This window comes from Oncorhynchus mykiss, chromosome 14, assembly GCF_057628025.1.
Source record: "Oncorhynchus mykiss isolate SJ-2025 chromosome 14, ASM5762802v1, whole genome shotgun sequence".
Lineage (NCBI taxonomy): Eukaryota > Metazoa > Chordata > Actinopteri > Salmoniformes > Salmonidae > Oncorhynchus > Oncorhynchus mykiss.
Genome location: NC_143035.1, coordinates 25,007,279 through 25,026,496, shown reverse-complemented (window position 1 = coordinate 25,026,496; position 19,218 = coordinate 25,007,279). Strand labels below are relative to the sequence as shown.

At 37.7% G+C, this 19,218-nt stretch overlaps 1 protein-coding gene across 2 annotated transcripts; it reads right to left on the bottom strand.

Moving 5' to 3' along the window:
* Positions 1-320: 320 nt before the first annotated feature.
* sirpb2 (signal regulatory protein beta 2) lies at positions 321-8,431 on the bottom strand. 2 transcript variants are annotated; one of them, XM_036942641.2, is made up of 6 exons: positions 8,318-8,431; positions 7,714-8,058; positions 6,854-7,195; positions 3,258-3,374; positions 3,067-3,119; positions 321-2,932 (listed from the first exon to the last, which is right to left on the bottom strand). In XM_036942641.2, the coding sequence occupies exons 1-6, from the start codon at positions 8,358-8,360 to the stop codon at positions 2,807-2,809; spliced, it is 1,026 nt and encodes a 341-aa protein (XP_036798536.2). In that variant the 5' UTR covers positions 8,361-8,431; the 3' UTR covers positions 321-2,806.
* Positions 8,432-19,218: the final 10,787 nt, after the last annotated feature.

Below are 19,218 nucleotides of genomic sequence, written 5' to 3'. Positions count from 1 at the left end.
CAACTGAATAATTTCTTCTTAAACTGTCAGAAGCCGTCTTAGGGAAGCTCATTTATCATTTACTCATTTATTAGTATAATTTAAAAATCTGAGACGACAGGTGGATTAAAAACCTCTTACAGCTCCCCCCTACTTCCGCCTATTTCCGCCTGAAGACATACCCAAATCTAACAGCCTGTAGCTCAGGCACAGAACCAAGGATATGCATATTCTTGGTACCATTTGAAAGAAAACATTCTGAAGTTTGTGTACATGTGAATTGAATGTAGGAGAATATAACACAATAGATCTGGTATAGATAAAACAATGGAAATGGAAAGTATTTTTGTATCATCATCTTTAAAATGAACAAGATAAAACAAACATTCAGATAGGATGATGGGGACATTTTCAGTGAAAAATGTAAGAGGGCAACAGTACTTGTGCAAAGTTTCAGAATGATAACTTCCAAAATGAGTGTGCTACATGACATTTATCATGAAGTCACCCAAGTAGCCAAATGTACCCCAGTGGCAAAATTGGTGAAGGTATACATTTTGAAACAAATAACTATATACAAAATAACAAAATAGTATTCTAACACCCCCCCCCCCCCAAAAAAAAAACAAATATGGGGAAAAAATGATTATTGATTAAAAAATGTATGAAAAAATGTATATATATACATTTACAAAATAACATGGGCAACTATTTACACACTTTCAATATTTGGAAGACCCTCAGTCCTCTATCAAATCAAATCTATTTATATAGCCCCAGCCTAAAACCCCAAGCAGCAAGCAATGCAGGTGTAGAAGCACGGTGGCTAGGAAAAACTCCCTAGAAAGGCAAGGAAGAAACCTAGAGAAGAACCAGGCTATGAGGGGTGGCCAGTCCTCTTCTGGCTGTGCCAGGTGGAGATCACAGTGGTTGTAGAGGGTGCAACAGGACAGCACCATAAGAGTAAAAATGAACAGTTTAGGGTTCCATAGCCGCAGGCAGAACAGTTGAAACTGGAACAGCGGCAAGGCCAGGTGGACTGGGGACAGCAAGGAGTCATCATGCCAGGTAGTCCTGACGCATGGTCCTAGGGCTCAGGTCCTCCGAGAGAGAGAAAGAGAGAATTAGAGAGAGCATACTTAAATTCACACAGGACACCGGATGAGACTCTCATTCGGAGTCAGTGTCACTGTGAAAGAAAATGTTCAGTTAGATTAGTTTCACATTTGAGCCCTGTATCAACAGGTATATTAAACAGATATATATAGAGAGTTGAAGGTTGAAGGTTGAGTATATTAGGTTGAATATATTATTATATTATTATTACCTGCTAGATCTACTGTCTCTATTATATTATGACAGACCAGCTAGATCTACTGTCTTTATTATATTACAACAGACCAGCTGTATCTACTGTCTCCATTTCACTTTGGCCATTGATGTGGTCCTGCCCTCTCCTCAACAGCCTCAAATAGGCTATTTCATGTGGGTTGGGGTGGGGTTGCAGACACACGCATCTCACATTGCATGATATTACATGTTTAAATATATTGCTTCTAAAATTAGAAAAAAATCACAAATAATATTTTATATTATTAATTTCAAACAAGGGCATTAGCATGATAAGAACTTACCAGTCCAAAACGATGTCCTCTCCTGTTCAAAAAATATTCCTCCACAATCGCTAAATGAAGCATCCTACAACAATCTCTGTCTCACCTTTCCAATCATTTTATTCTAAAATTGTGTCTACATCTGTATATCTAGACATAGATTCAGCTTTCCTTGACGTAGTCGCCATAATGATTGATCTATAAACAGCTGAATCTGCGCGTTTACCAAACAATGCAGTGCGTAATATGTGCTTCTCCTTCCGGTATGAAACTTCAATAGTGAATGACTCACATTACGCTGGAGCTTACTACATGGGTTGGTCTTGCAACACATAAACATGGCGTATTGCCGTTTAGCTCAGCTCATTGGCTATCTACCCAGCTAGATTTCAAGACAATCAGTGGTCATTGGGTTAAAAGACAGTCAATCAACGAAACAGCGGGCAAATCATTGGTGCACAATGATGTCATGACTTGTTGTCTTCAAATCGGTTTCTTTCAGTCAATACGTCCCGCGAAATGGCCCATCAGGTTTGATTGTGTTACAAACTAAAAATAAAATAAATAAAAAAATAAAAATGTTTGGTTTCACTGCAATCAACTGGATTGTGTTACAAACAAACCAGTTGATTGCAGTAAAACCAATCATGACTGGAAAAGTCACGTTCTGTGTGGGTTATTTGCCTGGAATGTGTCGTCGAAAATGAGTTGTCTCACAGTTAAACAGTATGTCTAAACAATGGGCTGAGATACAAGAGATACGATACAAGAGGAGGACTTAGAATCACTAAGGAAGTCTAAAATAACAATACACAGATTAAAGGTCAAACTTTTTAGGAGTGATTTAAAGACCTCAATGATATTTGGCCCTCTACCTGACAGGACAAGCCGTCCCATAACCGTGTTGCTCTGATCAGCTAGATGCAGGCAAAAGTGTGCAATGTGTCCCTGTCTGTCCATGTGTCACTGTCTGTCACCTCAAATCTTTCTCTCGACCTGTGTGCACCTATATTGTAAACTTTCATTCATAGGCTAGGTTGTGGCAACCTCATGATGGGTATAGGGACAATTTTGCCACTGTCTTACTTGATATAAAATATCACTGTATCAGTAAGGCTAAAATGTCATGACTGTTTAAACACATTGTACAGTATTTTAAGAACAGTTTATTACCAAACTACATCCATTCCTCTGCACATAAACAATGTTCAGTCTCAATCTGAGTACCTGACATTAGAGTACACACTCTCCTGTTGTGTCTCTCTCTTCTTTGTTCCTCTTTTAGTTTTCCTCTCAGAGAAATGCAATGCAGCATAATTCAGAGTCTCTGGGTCTTGTTCCTGTGAATAATCATCGTGTTGTTGGTTTTTGATACAAATGTAGTCATAATAATATCCAGATAATTAGAGTATCTAGTATCATATTGGATATCACCTACCAACAGGCCAGTACTATAACAATTGTATTTATTTACCTGATCACATTCGGTGGTTGAGTTGTCATGTCCAATATGCTGAGCAACACTCACTGCTAACATGAATAAAAACAAGCATGAACATGACAAAAGTCAAGATAGGTAATAGACAGAGATATTTTACTTGATAACAAGTATTGTGTAAAATGTATTAGGTGTTCATCGACAGTTTGTAATACCAGAGAGCTCACCTTTATAATGTTCACAAATTGTCATTTTATTTCTGCTGAAAACGAGTATAATCATCACAATCACGCAGAAAACTGATGTCACTCCCAGTCCAATGATTACATGTTCCAGGGATCTTTCTGAAAGGAAGAAAAAATTTAATAATAAGAGTCGACATATTCCTTATGTTAAAATAAAATGGTAGTACAGATATACAGCCCTTATATTAAAATAACATGGTAGGACAGATATACAGCCCTCATATTAAAATAAAATGGTAGTACAGATATACAGCCCTAATATTAAAATAAAATGGTAGTACAGATATACAGCCCTTATATTAGAATAATATAGTAAGGGAGATATACCACCCTTAAATTAAAATAAAATAGTATGCAACATATATACCACACTTATATCTGTATATCAAAATAAAATAATAAGAGAGATATATACCACCATTATATTAAAATAAAATAGTCAAATAGATAAATACCACCCTTATATTAAAATAAAATTGTAAAATAGATATATACCACCCGTATATTAAAATAAAATACGAAGAAATATGTACTATCCTTATATTAAAATAAAATAGTAAGAGAGATATATACCACCCTTATATTAAAATAAAACAGTAAGAGGGATATATACCACCATGTATATTACAATAAAATAGTAAGAAATATATACATATATATATATATATATATATATATATATATATATATATATATATATATATATGTATATATTTGTTTCTGGCTGCTGGAGAGAGAGGTCATTAGCAGATGAGCTCCCGCATTTTTCAGCATGTTTTTACATTTTTTTTTTAATTTAGAGTTAGATAAACATTGTCCTGCTAGGTTATCTAAACTGGGACATGCTTAAACCACCTGACCAAGTCCTAAAGATGTGGGACTCCCTAAACCTTTCTCAGATTATCACCAATCCCACAAGGTATGACTTCAAACACCCAGAAAAGGCTTCTCTTATTGGTGTTATCCTCACAAATAATCCTGATAGGTGTCAGTCTGGTGTTTTCGTAATCACTGTTTTACAGCCTGTGTTCGTAATGGCTGCTCAGTAAAACGACCTGTCCTGATTTGTCATAGACGCTTGCTAAAAACATTTAATGAGCAAGCCTTCCTTCATGAACTGGCCTCTGTAAAATGGTATAGAATCAGCTTGATCCTCTCCATCAAAGACGCTTGGACCTTCTTTTTTGATATTTTCAGTGGTATTAACAAACACACAGACCATAAAGAAAATAAATTAGAATTAAAAAGAGTTTCAGCCCCTGGTTCGACCGTGATCTGGCACACTTACTCCACCTCAAGAATTACATTTGGCGAAAGGCTCGACACATGCATACTCAGGCTGACATTTAGGCAAATGAGAAATAAGTGCACTCAGGCTAGGAAGGCCAAAGTTAGTTACTTTAAGGAGCAGTTCTCTCTCTGTGGGTCTAACCCCAAGAAGTTCTGGAAAAAGGTTAAAGACCTGGAGAATAAACCCTCCTCCTCACAGCTGCCCATGTCCCTTAATATGGATAGGGTCAACTGGCCAATTGCCAGGGGAAATGCAGAGCGCCAGATTTTTCAAACTTTCATTAAATCACACATGTAAGATACTCAATTAAAGCTACACTCGTTGTGAATCCAGCCAACATGTCCGATTTTAAAAATGCTTTTCCGCGAAAGCATAAGAAGCTATTATCTGATAGCATGCACCCATCTGCACCAGCAGTAAACAAAGGAGCTAGCGTAGCTGGCGCTACACAAAACGCTGAAATAAAATATAAAATATGCATTACCTTTGACGAGCTTCTTTTGTTGGCACTCCAATATGTCCCATAAACATCACAATTGGTTCTTTTGTTTGATTAATTCCGTCCATATATATTGAAAATGTCCATTTATAAAGCGTGTTTGATCCAGAAAAAAACAGCTTACCAAAACACAACGTCACTACAAAATATTTCAAAAGTTGCCTATAAACTTTGCCAAAATATTTCAAACTACTTTTGTAATACAACGTTAGGTATTTTTAAACATTAATAATCGATCAAATTGTAGACGGGGCAATCTGTATTCAATACAGGAACGAAACCAAACGTCTTGCGCAACTCACAAATGTGTCCCCAGTTCCGAGTTGGTCTACTTATTCAATGCACAAAGGAATAACCTCAACCATATTCCGAAGACTGGCGACATCGTGTGGAAGCGGTAGAAACTGAAAATGGGTTCCTATTAAATATCCAATGGCAAAGACAATGTTGTCAACGGAGAATGGAAGAAAAAAAATCTGAACAGTTAGTCCTCGGGGTTTTGCCTGCTACATAAGTTCTGTTATACTCACAGACATGATTCAAACAGATTTAGAAACTTCAGAGTGTTTACTATCCAAATCTACTAATAATATGCATATCTTATATTCTTGGCATGAGTAGCAGGAAGTTGAAATTGGGCACGCTATTTATCCAAAAGTGAAAATTCTGCCCTCTATCCCCAAGAGGTTTTAAAGTTGATTATGTGGTTGTTACTAACAAGAAGCACATGGCTGAGCTCTTTAATCACCATGTCATTAATGTCTTTGGGACTGAAGGGCAGTATTGAGTAGCTTGGAAAAAAAGGTGCCCAGGGTAAACTGCCTGCTACTCAGTCCTAAAAGCCCAGAAGCTAAGATATGCATATAATTAGTAGAGGTGGATAGAAAACGCTCTGACGTTTCTAAAACTGTTTGAATGATGTCTGTGAGTATAACAGAACTCATATGGCAGGCAAAAACCTGAGAAAAAATCCAACCAGGAAGTGGGAAATCTGAGGTTTGTAGTTTTTCAAGTCAATGCCGATTGAATATACAGTGTCTATGGGGTCATATTGCACTTCCTAAGGCTTCCACTAGGCTTCCACTGGAATCTTTTTTGATGCTTCTAATGTGAAGGAGGGGGGAACGAGAGCTGAATGAGTCATGGGTCTGGTCGAGTGGCATGAACTGATCACGTGCGCTCACGTGAGAGTTAGCTGCGTTCCATCGCATTTCTACATACAAAGGAATTCTCCGGTTGAAACATTATTGAAGATTTATGTTAAAAACATCCTAAAGATTGATTCTATACTTCGTTTGACATGTTTCCACCAGTGTATATGAAGGGGAGGAGACAGGTTACAGAAGGATTTTTAAGCCTTGAGACAATTGAGACATGATTGTGTATGTGTGACATTCAGAGGGTTAATGAACAAGACAAAATATTTAAGTGCCTTTGAACGGGTTATGGTAGTAGGTGCCAGGCGTACCGGTTTTAGTGTGTCAAGAACTGCTCAAAAGTTTTCTTGATGTGTATCAAGAATGGTCCACCACCCAAAGGACATCCAGACAACTCGACACAACTGAGGGAAGCATTGGAATCAACATGGGCCAGCATCCCTATGGAATGCTTTCGACACCTTGTATAGTTCATGCCCCAATGAATTGAGGCTGTTCTGGGGCAAAAGGGGGTGCAACTCAATATTAGGGAAATGGTCTTAATGTTTTGTACACTCTGTATACGCACCACATAAATATTACTAAACCTTCTATAATTTATACACTATAAGACATAATATTCATTACTTACCAATATTTAGGTTTGTTCCGTTGCCAAACAGGATCTCCCCACATGTGGCCACAGCACAGTAGTAAGTGCCAGCATCAGAGAGACTGAGGTTGTTCTTGGAGAGGCTGTAGACACAGGTCTGTGTAGGAGAGGGAGTCTCAGGGCTCTTCTTACACTCATCACTCCTGTTCCCAGGGGTGTAAATAACTCCTGGATGGGATTCTCCTGATCCGGCTCTGAACCAGTACACACTGTGTTCTCCTGTACAGGTCTGAGAGAGTACTGTACACTGTAGAGTCACAGAGTCTCCTGGATGGACTGGATCAGAAACTAGTTGCTGCACCAATGTAGGGTGATTGTGTCCTATAATGTTTAATTGCATTTAGAAAATTATTCATATGCTTGTAAAGTGGAGATGTCATAGAATTTTAAATAGTAAACATTCTTTTAGGCACACGGCAGTTTTGGAAACAGTGCTTTGCTTGCTAGAAAATAGTGGTGCGATTGCTAATTAACTGTAAACCTTTTATTTATTTGTCAGTAATTATTCAAATTTATTCACCCCACAGTCAGCCAAGATGCTTAGCTAGCCAGCTTAAGAGTTGTTTACAGTAAAAGTTAGTTAGCTACCGTTTCTACACTCTTTTGCTAGCTATACCGTAACGTTGTCATTTCAAAAACCTGTCAAAAATGACAAGTGTCTTTACATTTGACCATTATGACACGCATCCATGAATATCCACTTTCTATGCATACTGCAGCAAGATTGTTAATACTTTTTCGGAACATCAACAGTATAAAGCAGTGTACATCTACTGTATGTATAAAAATACACAAAAACCTTTGGTGAATTTTGAAATACGTAATTTAAATCAAATTACCCTTCACAGCCAAAAATGTTGCATGTCCATAGTCCATCCCATACATTGTCCCAATTCCACAAAAGTATGTTGCCTCATCTAATGTGCTGATATTTCTGATAATGAGATTATACCCATATTCAGATTCCTCCACTTTGAAACGTGGGTTCTTAAACTCTCCTTTAAGTACAGGTTCTGATGCATAGGACACAGATGCGACAAGATGGGGCAGTTGGCCAACAGTTTGTCTGTACCAGTACAGGAATTGTTCAGATTCTGCTTTAGGACATGGCAAAGATACAGTGTCTCCAAATAGATGAGCAGTCACTGGTATTGGTTGAGGAGCATCTTCAGTCTGAATCAGGTCTGCCAAAATGTGAATGTAATCAGATGTCAATGTTAAATGGAAATGGACAATGTTCAACCTTTGAATAACAGTGTATATTCTAAGTCATCAAACTACTGCAATTCAAATTGTCTGAAGATATATTGGTCACATTGCTGTCCAAACTGAATATATTTCATTACCTTTAGATATGACTTTCCAATATGATATTGTTATTCTTTTAGATTTTCAATTTTACTGTTCAGTAAAGTACTATGTGAGATTAGGACATGCACTTACACACTTGAGAGAGAAGTCCCCAAAGAAGGCAGATTCTGATCATCTTGATATGGACTGACTATAGCACTTTAACAACTGTTTTTCTTTGTTACTATGAATGACTGACTGACAAAATGAAAAGAATTGTGGGCTGTTTAAGATCTCAGAAATACATGATTGGTTAGGGGAAAGACATGCATCACTTCCTGTGCAACATTTTCACCCATTTTCAGCCATGTACTGTATGCAATGTAAAGATTTATGTTGTGCATAATTTTTTTGGCCTATATAGAGCTATATAGTCCAGGACTAATCTGTGTCTGGAAAACAAATTCACGCTAAATTTAGCCACCGATAGCTAACTATCAATGATAAGTCAATTGTGCAGTGTTTTTTTATGGAACGATCACTTTTAAGTAACATCAAACCAAATATAGAGTTTTTTTGGCAATGAGAATTGCATGATTGCCCCTATCATTCCCATAGATTTTTAGATAGATGTGGCTAAAGTTAGCTGAAGTCTGTAGTTCCTGTTTAGAGAAAACCGACCAATGGATTACATTTTGTCTTGGCTACTTTCACGGTGAGGAACCATCTTACATGAAGTTGTTAAATGCTGAGCTTCCCCTTTAATGCTGAGTGTGAAGCATACTGTGTAAGGTTGACCCAAAAAAAGAAAAGGTTTTAATATGCATTTTAATATTTTGCAACATTATAGGGTCAAATACAATGCAGATTGTTTACAGTTTACTGACAAATGCGTGAGACACTTACCATATGCAAGAACGAAAAATAAATAATAATAATACATTGAGAACTACCAAATATTTGACCAAATATACATATTCACAGTGATGGAAAAAGTATTAAATTGTTGTACTTGAGTAAATGTAAAGATTCCTTAGATTCCTTAGAAAATTACTCGAGTGTAATGAGTACGTTTGGGTGTCAGAGAAAATGTATGGAATAAAAAGTACATTATTATCTTTAGGAATGTAGTGAAGTAAATGTAAAGGTTGTCAAAAATATAAATAGTAAAGTAAAGTGCAGATACTAAAAAAACTACTTAGGTAATACTTTAAAGTATTTTACTTAAGTGCTTTACACCACTGCATATTCACAGAAGTATGTGTTCATTCTATGATACAAGTTCAAATGAAACTTAATGAACTAGAGTTATAAGTCTCTGTTTTTCAGTTAAAAACTCAATTTGAAATGGATATAAGTTGTTATAAATGGTATATCAACAAAGTATTATAAAAAGAGACGAATTAACTAGATTATTAATTCTTCTGAACAGTACTGACACATACAGTTACTTTGTAAAGTATTCAGACCCATTCACTTTCTCCACATTTTGTTAGGTTACAGCCTTATTTATTTACATAATTACATTTGCAAATTGATTTACATAAGTATTCAGACACTTTGCTATGAGACTAGAAATTGAGCTCAGGTGCATTCTGTTTCCACTGATCATCCTCGAGATGTTTCTACAACTTGATTGGAGTCCACCTTTGGTAAATTCAATTAATTAGACATGATTTGGAAAGGCAAAAACCTGTCTATATAAATTCCCACAGTTTACAGTGCATGTCAGAGCAAAAACCAAGTCATGAGGTAAAAGGAATTGTCCTTATAGCTCCGTGACATGATTTTGTCAAGGCACAGATCTGGGGAAGGGTACCAAACAAAAGTTTGTATCCACCAAGAACCTTCTTAAAGCTGTCTGCCCAGCCAAACTGAGCAATCGGGCCTTGGTCACTGACAGAGTTCCTCTGTGGAGATGGGAGAACCTTCCAGAAGGACAACCATTTCTGCATCACTCTACCAATCAGGCCTTTATGGTAGAATGGCCAGACGGAAGCCACTCCTCCGTAAAAGGCACATGACAGCTTGCTTGGACTTTGCCAAAAGGCATCTAAAGGATTCTCAGACCTTGAGAAACCAGATTCTCTGGTCTGATGAATCCAAGATTGAACTCGTTGGCCTTAATGTCAAACGTCACATCTTGAGGAAACCTAGCACCATCCCTACGGTGAAGCATGGTTGTTGGAGCATCATGCTGTGGGAATATTTTTCAGTGGCAGGGACTGGGAGACTAGTCAGGATCGAGGGAAAGATGAACGGAGCAAAGTACTGTGATATCCTTGATGAAAACCTGCTCCAGATCGCTCAGGACCTCAGACTGGGGCAAAGGTTCACATTCCAACAGGACAACGACCATAAGCACACAGCCAAGACAATGCAGGAGTGGCTTCGGGACAAGTCTCAAGTCTCTGAGTCTCCCCGGACATGAACCCGAACGATCATCTCTGGAGAGACCTGAAAATATCTTTGCAGTGACGATCCCCATTCTACCTGACAGAGCTTGCAGAGAGGAATGGCAGAAAGTCGCCAAATACAGGTGCCACATCCAAGAAGACTCGAGGCTGTAATCGCTGACAAAGGTACTTCAACAAAGTACTAAGTAAAGCATCTGAACACTTATTAAATGGTTGCTTTTTGATTTTTTAAAACAACTTCTACACATCTGTTTTTTCTTTGTCATTATGGGGTATTGTGTGTAGATTGATGGGGGGGGGAACTATTTAATCGATTATAGAATAAGGCTGTAACGTAACACAATGTGGAAAAAGTCAAGAGGTCTGAATACTTTCTGAATGCACTTGTACGTGGACATTTAAAGATTAATTCCCTACTGCTTCTTGTTGACATCAGCTAGCTCAAAGTAAGTGGACCACTCCAGAAGACATTTTGAGCAGAAACATGGATGTCATTCCATTGTCTATGGTATTGCATCAGGATATTGTATTGTAATATTGTAAAAGTTCATTCGAAAGCAATGTCCTGAGATTATTTAACCAAAACGCTTACATTTTGTCTAAATAGAGATGCTTGACTGAGATCATTTTGTCTATGCTGTATCTGAAACTAAGTTCTCTCCCAGTCTCAGTACCTGATATCAGAGTACACACTCTCCTATGGTGTCTCTCTCTTCTTTCTTCCTCTTTTAGTTTTCTTCTCAGAGAAATACAATGCAGCGTAATTTAACATATCTGTGTTTGGCACCTAAGTAAGAGAGTACAGTAAATAAAACTAAATTGTGCACAATAACAGAAAAGTCTAAATAATAACATTATCAATAATATGTTCAAAGGAAATGTACATTCTGAGTCTAAGATTCAATTACCTACATAGGGAGCTGGACTGCCAACAATGTAGCTTTTAGAGTTATTTTCCCTGACATTTGAGGATATTGCTTTCACGGTGAACACTGCAGACATCAGCTCAGAAAATATCTTTGAAATTTCAAGCGTGCTATAACACCGATCTAACGTGGATCTGAGTGAATCCCGTCGTAGTGTTATATTTTTTCTTACTAGTTAATGACAGGCTATGGCTATGCAAATTAATGTTTAACTAGCAATACAAGCAAATTGTCATAGCTAGCTAAAGTTAACCAATTGGTTCAATATTAGCTAGCTAACATTAGGCCATAACTAACAACGCAAAATGGCATTCTGAGAGAACATCACTAACGTTACACACACCTTATACACATAAGTTAACGTTAACTAGCAAGCCAGCCACCTAACATCAGATAATGTTATCTAGCTAACAATAAACTTTAACTTGGGATCTTTTTTTTTTGTGCCTTCGTTTATGTTTTTTTAGGGCCTCCCCACTACACGAGGATGAGGAAGTGTTTTGCTGTTTGGGGTAAGTTTCTCAAAAACATGTGATATCACAAAAAGGTGTCTGGACCCTTCTGTAACATGCCATTTACATCAAAAATATAGATATGGTTTAAAAAAAGAAAACCTATACTTTAACAATCAGACTCTCTTGGGCCAAGGAGAGCAATTGGGCTGACAAGTCTCAGGCAAGGTTACCTCATCAGAGGACAAGATTCTAAATCGCCTCCGATACACCTGGATTCTACTTTAAAGTTCTCTTTGGAAGGCACTTCATTTGTATTTCTAAGATGACATGTAATGACATGTAGCATTCAGTAGCAAAGTGTGGCCTCACCTGGGGAACCCTAACCAAGAAGGTAGCAAACTGAAAGAAGTGGTGCTGTCTTGTGGATATCTTATCTGCCTCAAAGCATGAAGAGGATTAAGTAAGTAAGTTCAGTAGCAAAATTGGCTTTCCATCTTGTTCAGCACCCCGGCTGACTGGGTGTTACCAGTAGCTTTTCTAGCATGTATGATGATTAGCTAGGTATTTTTTCACATAAAAGCAGCCAGATATAGCCTCTTTTGTCGTGCTAGGTATCTAGCATTAGCTTACGTTATCTAAATGTAATCACCTATCTAATCAGCTAGCTAGAAATGTACCAATCAAAATTATTCTGTGACTTACTCAGAAAATGCATTGCAGAAATAGCTACCAAAGGGGACTCAATTCAGGGAACTAGGCATGTGACCCACATCACTACTTCACAGGAGAGGCATTTGAATGTAATGCTTTTTTTCACCAGAAATGCCTTCTGGAATAAGTGAACGTTCATGTGCCTTAATAACTAACTTGTATACCACCTGTAAATACAAATAAAATGGTTGTATTACGTTGGTTTAGCCACGGAAAAAGTCCAGAACGTTGCCGCTACCCATGATTGGCTGAGATAATGGATAGGTTGGACGTGCCGAGAGACGAGTTTGGATTGGTCTACCATGCTGCATGCTTCTGTCTATAACATGAGCTACTCAGTATCTGATAGATAATCATTTTTACTATGGCTTTTTTGAAAAATATGGTGATGAACTCCAAAAGTGTTGCTACTGCTATCGACTTTCTGGAGAACGATTGTGCCATGCTGACTCTGAAAATGAATCAGACGATGAGGAAATCCCTGATTTAGATAAAAACATTTTAATTGAACCAGACGTTGTTGAGTCTTCTGATGACAGTGATGGGGAAGAAACAGTGATCAACAGTGTTTTTGTCACGGAAGAAGTTGACTGACTTTTGAAATCAGTGGAATTCCTGGTGTAAGTATTGGCTATTGCATTGGCAACATTGGCTATTGCCATGTTGTCAAGTACCTCAGTACACATTTTGGTCATGTAACCTACATAATTGATACATTGACATGTACAGTTGCTTTAACACTAAAAAAATATTGACCTAAAGGAAACACTGTGTGTTTGGCACCAGATCGAAATTTACTGGGGGGTAGAGGTTTCCAAAATAGGGGAGAGTTGTCAAACTTTTTTTTGTTGCTTTGGGGAGGGTCGTGGGTTTTTTGGAGGAGCACATGGGAGGGTACTGTGTTTTTTCTCTGGTTTACATTTGCTCTTCTGCTCGTATTTTCCTTATAAACAATGGCTTGACTTACTTTTGAGATCACCCTAAAAAAAGTTTAGAATCGTTTGTGATGGTTTGGTATGGTGTGGCTATTATTAAGCTTTCGCTACTGCAGCCCTATGATATGAAGGCAGTGTGCCCCGACGCCCCAACTGTCTCCGACGAACTTGAGGTGAGGAAAACTGCCTACCAGCATTACTCCTATAATCTAACAATATAATGCTTATCTTTATACAAAATATTCTGATCGGAAATTGACAAATTACCCTCCCTCTGTATGTTTATATCTGTATAGCAGATACAGTAGCCATTTGACATAAAGAAATGCATGTCTGTGTCGTAGGATGCCACCAGCATATCTCTATATCTCTGGGGTTAGGCCAAAGCTTCTCTTCCTTTCATATATAGAAGTTTAAAGCCGGATTTGGATACAAAAAGATTTCCCAAGCTTTAAACATCCCAAGGAGCACTGTGCAAGCGATAATATTGAAATGGAAGGAGTATCAGACCACTGCAAATCTACCAAGACCTGGCCGTCCCTCTAAACTTTCAGCACATACAAGGAGAAGACTGATCAGAGATGCAGCCAAGAGGCCCATGATCACTCTGGATGAACTGCAGAGATCTACAGCTGAGGTGGGAGACTCTGTCCATAGGACAACAATCAGTTGTATATTGCACAAATCTGGTCTTTATGGAAGAGTGGCAAGAAGAAAGCCATTTCTTAAAGATATCCATAAAAGGTGTTGTTTAAAGTTTGCCACAAGCCACCTGAGGGACACACCAAACATGTGGCAGAAGATGCTCTGGTCAGATGAAACCAAAATTGAACTTTTTGGCAACAATGCAAAACGTTATGTTTGGCGTAAAAGCCACACAGCTCATCACCCTGAACACACCATCCCCACTGTCAAACATGGTGGTGGCAGCATCGTGGTTTGGGCCTGCTTTTCTTCAGCAGGGACAGGGAAGATGGTTAAAATTGATGGGAAGATGGATGGAGCCAAATGGTTCAAAAATAAACATATCCAGGTGTTAGAATGGCCAAGTCAAAGTCCAGACCTGAATCCAATCGAGAATCTGTGGAAAGAACTGAAAACTGCTGTTCACAAATGCTCTCCATCCAACCTCACTGAGCTCGAGCTGTTTTGCAAGGAGGAATGGGAAACAATTTCAGTCTCTCGATGTGCAAAACTGATAGAGACATACCCCAAGCGACTTACAGCTGTAATCGCAGCAAAAGGTGGCGCTACAAAGTATTAACTTAAGGGGGCTGAATAATTTTGCACGCCCAATTTTTCAGTTTTTGATTTGTTAAAAAGTTTGAAATATCCAATAAATGTCGTTCCACTTCATGATTGTGTCCCACTTGTTGTTGATTCTTCACAAAAAAATACAGTTTTATATCTTTATGTTTGAAGCCTGAAATGTGGCAAAAGGTAGCAAAGTTCAAGGGGGCCGAATACTTTCGCAAGGCACTGTATTTTCTATTTGTCTAGTTATTGTGGTGTTGAAACTGCAAACCATGATATAGAAGTGACTGAAGTCGGTATGTGAAAATATTTGTAACTTTGGGGGTGGGTGCTTTTTTTAATGACACTTTGAGTTGGACAAGTCCCTCCCCCCAATACATTCTCCAGCCTATCAGATAGGTCTGTGAGTATAGACTTGCCATTTTTGCATTTCATGGGCAGAGGACAACTGCAACAGACGTGTAAGAGCTACTCACCAAGATGATCAAAATGGGAGTGATTGTGGTACTTCTCAGTTTGATGTGTAAGAGAAATTCCAACCTTAACCTATTTTTCAATCATTAATCATTAATCATCAATGGCTTATTTCCTAGACCCTAGTTCTGGACTAAAAGTATTCTTAATGGAGATGGCCTAATCTGTGTCTGGGAAAGCAGCCGTTTATCATGTATTTCTAATATGCAGTTCATGATACTATTTTGAAGTCTTAAAGGAAACATGGTGCATATGGATAAAGACTGTGAACGTTAAATAAATTGTAAAACGTTTCACCTCAAACACAATTGAAGGTGTTACAGAAATTAAATACATATTTTCCCATTTAAGTTGAGTGCTTCTTGTAAATGCATTGCATTAACACTTTATAACGTAGGCAATAGTTGTATATTAATTGGCATGGTTCTAAAATGTGTTTTTACAGATGTGACGAAATGCAATGATGTTCAGTATCAAACTCAAGTTCGGGAGGTTCATCCTGGGGACCCAGTGACACTATACTGTGTTTTTTCAAAGGAAGATATCAATATGTTCTGGTACAAACAAATGGTGGGGCAAAAGCCTCAAACTATTGTAACAATGACCAAATATGATATGCCTGTATGGCACAAGGACTTTAACCATTCATGTGTCAATGTGGAGAAGGCTGATGCTGATGGGATGTATCGACTTGCTATTACAAACACGGACCCAACAGATGAAGCCGTTTACTATTGTGCAGTGAGAACAGCCTATGAAGTCAACTTTATCAATGGGACTCTTTTACTTTTGAAAGGTAATCATAGTATCTTAAAACTATTAACATTAGTACATTTACATGTTATTCACACAGCTCGCATCGTACCCACTGTGATGTTTATTTTTTTAATGCCAGTTAGTAGCATACACATATGTGTTATTACAAATAAAACCCTCATTAATGTATACAATTAGCTGACAAAACTGAACTCTTCCAATCTTTGTGAAGCATGTGATACATTAGAGAATCAAAACATGTATCCCGTTTAGGTAAGAATCACCAAAGGTCACACTACCATACCGTGGTGCAGAGGCCAGTGTCTGACCCAGTCCATCCAGGACACTCTGTGACTCTACAGTGTACAGTATTCTCTGAGACCTGTACAGGAGAACACAGTGTGTACTGGTTCAGAGCCAGATCAGGAGAATCCCATCCAGGATTCATTTACACCTCTGGGAACAAGAGTGATGAGTGTAAGAAGAGCCCTGAGACTCCTTCTACTACACATAGCTGTGTCTACAGCCTCTCCAAGAACAACCTCAGCCCCTCTCATGCTGGGACTTACTACTGTGCTGTGGCCACATGTGGTGAGATCCTGTTTGGCAACGGAACAAAACTGGATGTCAAAGGTACTTTTATGACCACTATTAATGCAAATGATCAGATGGGAAGATGCCTCGTAACCTTAGAACTGATTAACATTGCACCATAATAACAAACAGAGGTCAACAATCAATTAAAATGCCTACTAGGATATATGGAACTAACAATGCAGCCTTTTAAAAGGTTGGACAGAGAAGTTCCTGTTGTTCATTATTATTATTTTGTTTTTAGATCATAAAAAGCTGTTTTCATTGTATTGTTGTTATGTTCACCATGTATTTGTAGTAGGGATGGACTGTAATGCACTGGTTCCAGTTGGTATTGGTCTGTGTGGAGCATTAATGCTGAATGCTGTGTTACTGTTCTTCATCCACTCAAGTCAAAAGGAAACAAACGGTGAGTATTAAACTGGTGCTGTAATTTAATAACTTTTGTCATAATTAAATAACTGGTGCCATAATTTGCCATTTTCTTGACTACATGAAACATTGAATTTTAAACAATTAAATCGTTTAATTATATTTATCCAAATCATCATGTTGAGAGGCTATTCAAAGTTTGACTTTTTTTTATTTTATTTTTATAATGTAGTTCCTATGTACACAATTTGGTTGGAAAAAATACTTACTTGTTTGAATATTTTCCTGTAGTCTAATCAATGTTAGTGTGATTTATTAGTGTCCTCAGCAACCAGTCTAGAGACAATAAGCTCAGAGCAGCTATTCAAAGAGTGTGAGCTGGTTACAAGTCAAGTGCTCTAATTTCCTATTTATCTTTATATATCTCTGACATTGTGTCACAGTGTCAACTTGCTCACACACTCCCAACATGCTGTTATGCTGGCAAGATACTGTTATGCAGGCACCATTCTTGGTATTTTTCTCCATCATGTGCACTTTTACTAATCCAGTTGTTACTGGAAAAATCACACTGTTCTTGCTGTTGTTTTTTCTAATGATTTTGTCATAATTTCAATGACTTATGCTGTGGAAACAGATGACACATCTCTACAAATCTGTGATGCCATTCTCAGTGCTGACCAGTTGGGTCAACAGGTACAAATCCTAGCTTTCAAAAAGTATGTCCTCCTCCGAGGGGAGGTGGTGGTGGATGTGCTTAATACATTTTTTTTAAGTATGTGACTAGTATCTTACTTAATGAATAACATCAATGCTATATTTTTTACTGAGGCCAGCAATTTGAGATGCCTGCTCTGCCACTCTACTATTCTGTAACAAAGCCTTGTGGAAGTGATTCACTCATCTCAGGAATTGTTGTTTTTCTCTCCATGTTTCTTCTCAGGGATTCAGTGGTGACTGGCTACAATACACTGCAGTGAACTTTACGACCAAGACAACTGGAACCAGGAGAAAGAAACGAAAGAACAAGGGGAGCATCCAATCGGTCAACCATTTTAAGTTGCAAGCTGACAGAAACAAGCAATATTTTTTTACAGACATAGATTACAGTTTGTTTTCTATAGTTTAAAGGGGTGTAAATCCCAGAGTTACTAACCAATCCTGCTTGTGCTTTCTTGTTTCTTTGATCATTTCTGAAATTAAGTGTGAATGCATGTGCAGTATGTTTAATTAGTAGTCCATTTCAAAGAGTTGAACTTTGATGACAATTGTGTAAATCAACTTTGTAATTTTATTAAAAGCTCCATTTTAAATAATGTGATGAATCAGACAATGTTTAAATGTAAAGTGGTTTGATGATCCGACACAGCCCTGCTGGTACATGCTGGTGCATTATAGCTATAAACATGCTGTTGGAACTCAAGAAATACTGTAGAACGTAATTAACCTACATTAAATACAATGTTTAAGAAGGTATGCTCTCTTATTGTTTGTTTCATGGGTTACAGTAAATACCACAACAATAATACATTTAGGAAGAATTATTAAAACAATAAAAATATAACTATTATACAATTATGCATTATTGCAAATAGAGAAAAATTACTTTGAAAAATGTGTAATACTTTTAAATTGCAACAAACTTTACTGTCGATAAAATAGTTAAGTAATCCTTGTCTGATCCAGAACGGCTCATAGGTTCAATATTTAATAATGGAATGCAGCTTGATGTACAAGTATACCTCCTGGACAGGACACTTAACCCAATCCATCTCCTTTATACTGAGTGCCAAGCAGAGAGGCACCCAGTCCCATTTTTAGAGTAATTGGAGTGACTTGACCAGGGATCAAACCCTCAACCTTCTAATCTCACGGTGAACAATAAGCACACGGCAACTTAGTTGGCTCACAGTTAAACAGTATGTCTATACAAAAGGCTAAGACACAATAGATATGATACAAGAGAAGAATATAGAATCACTAAAGAAGTCTAAAATAACAAAACAATCACAGATTAAGATTAAAGACCAGATTTTAGATTAAAGATAGATTTTACTGCATGATTTAAAGACCTCAATGGTTTCTGGCCCTCTACCTCACAGGACAAGCCATTCCATAACAGTGGTGCTCTGACAGAGAACACTCCTAGAATAACAAGTT